At 45.3% G+C, this 1,793-nt stretch overlaps 1 protein-coding gene across 1 annotated transcript in view; it reads right to left on the bottom strand.

The window, feature by feature from the left end:
• Positions 1–1,793, bottom strand: part of SLC2A7 (solute carrier family 2 member 7) — a 24,891-nt gene that overhangs the window by 14,884 nt on the left and 8,214 nt on the right. The window contains exon 5 of the mRNA XM_006145375.1: positions 1,111–1,263. Coding sequence (XP_006145437.1) covers positions 1,111–1,263 — 153 coding nt within the window. The remainder of the gene's footprint in view (positions 1–1,110; positions 1,264–1,793) is intronic.

The raw sequence follows: 1,793 nt of genomic DNA, 5'->3' as shown, positions 1-1,793 counted from the left end.
CGGTAGCTGCAGAAAAGGCTACCAGCTGGTTCTTTCCCACACACAATGAGCCGTAAAGATTCCCCTGGGAGGGAGGTCTTCCCACGCCAGAGCGAGAAAACAGCCCTTGTCACTGGGAGGCGAGTAGTCGGGCTGCAGTGAACCCGAATAAATAAACTCCCCCAAATAACCCTCGTCTTCCACTAGCTTCATGCCCTCGTGTTTCTCTCAGCTTATTCCCTAGAATATGCTACCCTGGTGTAGAGAGCCCTTCATCCTGTCATTTCTTCACAGGTTTAGCGTTCTTTGCCTAGAAAGTGTGAAAGTATCTTGCTTTGACCACTTCCTCAGACTTGGCACATTCTGGAGGAGTCCCTGTGAACATGCGCAACTATGGTAAACGGTGGTAAACTGTGGTAAACTGTGGTAAACTGTGGTAAACTATATGGTAAATATGGTAAACTGGCAAACTATGGTAAACTGTGGTAAACTATGGTAAACTGTGGTAAACTATGGTAAACTGTGATAAACTATGGTAAATATGGTAAACTGTGGTAAACTATGGTAAACTGTGGTAAACTATGGTAAATATGGTAAACTGTGGTAAACTATGGTAAACTGTGGTAAACTATGGTAAACTGTGGTAAACTATGGTAAATATGGTAAATATGGTAAACTGTGGTAAACTATGGTAAACTGTGGTAAACTATGGTAAACTGTGGTAAACTATGGTAAATATGGTAAATATAGTAAACTGTGGTAAACTATGGTAAACTGTGGTAAACTATGGTAAACTGTGGTAAACTGTGGTAAACTATGGTAAACTGTGGTAAACTATGGTAAACTGTGGTAAATTATGGTTAAACTATGATAAACGTGTATGCTTTTCTCCTGTTCATCTGCCTTGTGTTCATTTAGTTCCTAGATTCTGCTTGCCCAGGTAAGACCTACACCTGGGTAAATGGGATTATCAGCCTCCACTACAGAGCACGTTGCCCAGCCCAGAGGTCACCTCTCCAGTCTCACTGACTTTGTCCATTGGTAACATTGGGCACAGCTGAGCGAGGTGCTGGATCGGCATGTCTGTGGTGCCAGCCCTTCCCCCTTTGACTTGTGGGTGCTGCGGGTTACCTGTAGGGTTGCCCAGGATGGCCTGGAGGCTGAAGATCTGCGCCAAGAAGACCCCAAAGATGACGAAAACCTCGGTCATTGTTCCTAGCGTGCCCCTCAGGTGCTTGGGGGCCAGTTCTCCCAGGTACATGGGAAGGGCACTGTAGGAGATGCCTGGTTTGGGCAAAGCAGAGGTCAGGGAGGCAGACAACAGCCCCAGCGTCCCTGACACGGGAGCCCAGGGTCACCTTATTCCATTTCATAATTCCCGAGCCCCTTGGAGGTGGAAAAGGCCAATATTTGGTTTAGTCTGGACTTATAACAAAATCTCTTCTGAAACTGCCTGCCCTGCTCCGTGGGGACACTGCTATCCTTCCTAGCTGCAGGATGGTGTCCCTAGGGTAGTGGGACTTACGAATAGCTCTTTGTTTTAGTTTATTTTCTGATTGAATAAAACTCAGTTTTACCTTTTTTTTTTTTTTTTTTGCTAGAGGGCAAGTGGTGGAGAGAGACGGTGAGAGAGCAAGAAAGTACACTTTTATCCTTTCTCCTCCATTTCTCCTTCATTTCCTTATTTAGGGCACACACACATGCCTGGTGAGTTTTCCAAGCCACTGGATCTGAGATTTGAATTACGTAGTTGGCCATGTGGGATTCAGCTCACAGAACCACCAGGCCACAGACTGGCTTTTTTTTTTTTTTTT

Source organism: Tupaia chinensis, unplaced genomic scaffold, assembly GCF_000334495.1.
Source record: "Tupaia chinensis unplaced genomic scaffold, TupChi_1.0 Scaffold000146_1, whole genome shotgun sequence".
NCBI lineage: Eukaryota > Metazoa > Chordata > Mammalia > Scandentia > Tupaiidae > Tupaia > Tupaia belangeri.
Note: the sequence above shows the minus strand (reverse complement) of the source record. Positions and strands in the feature narration are given on the sequence as shown.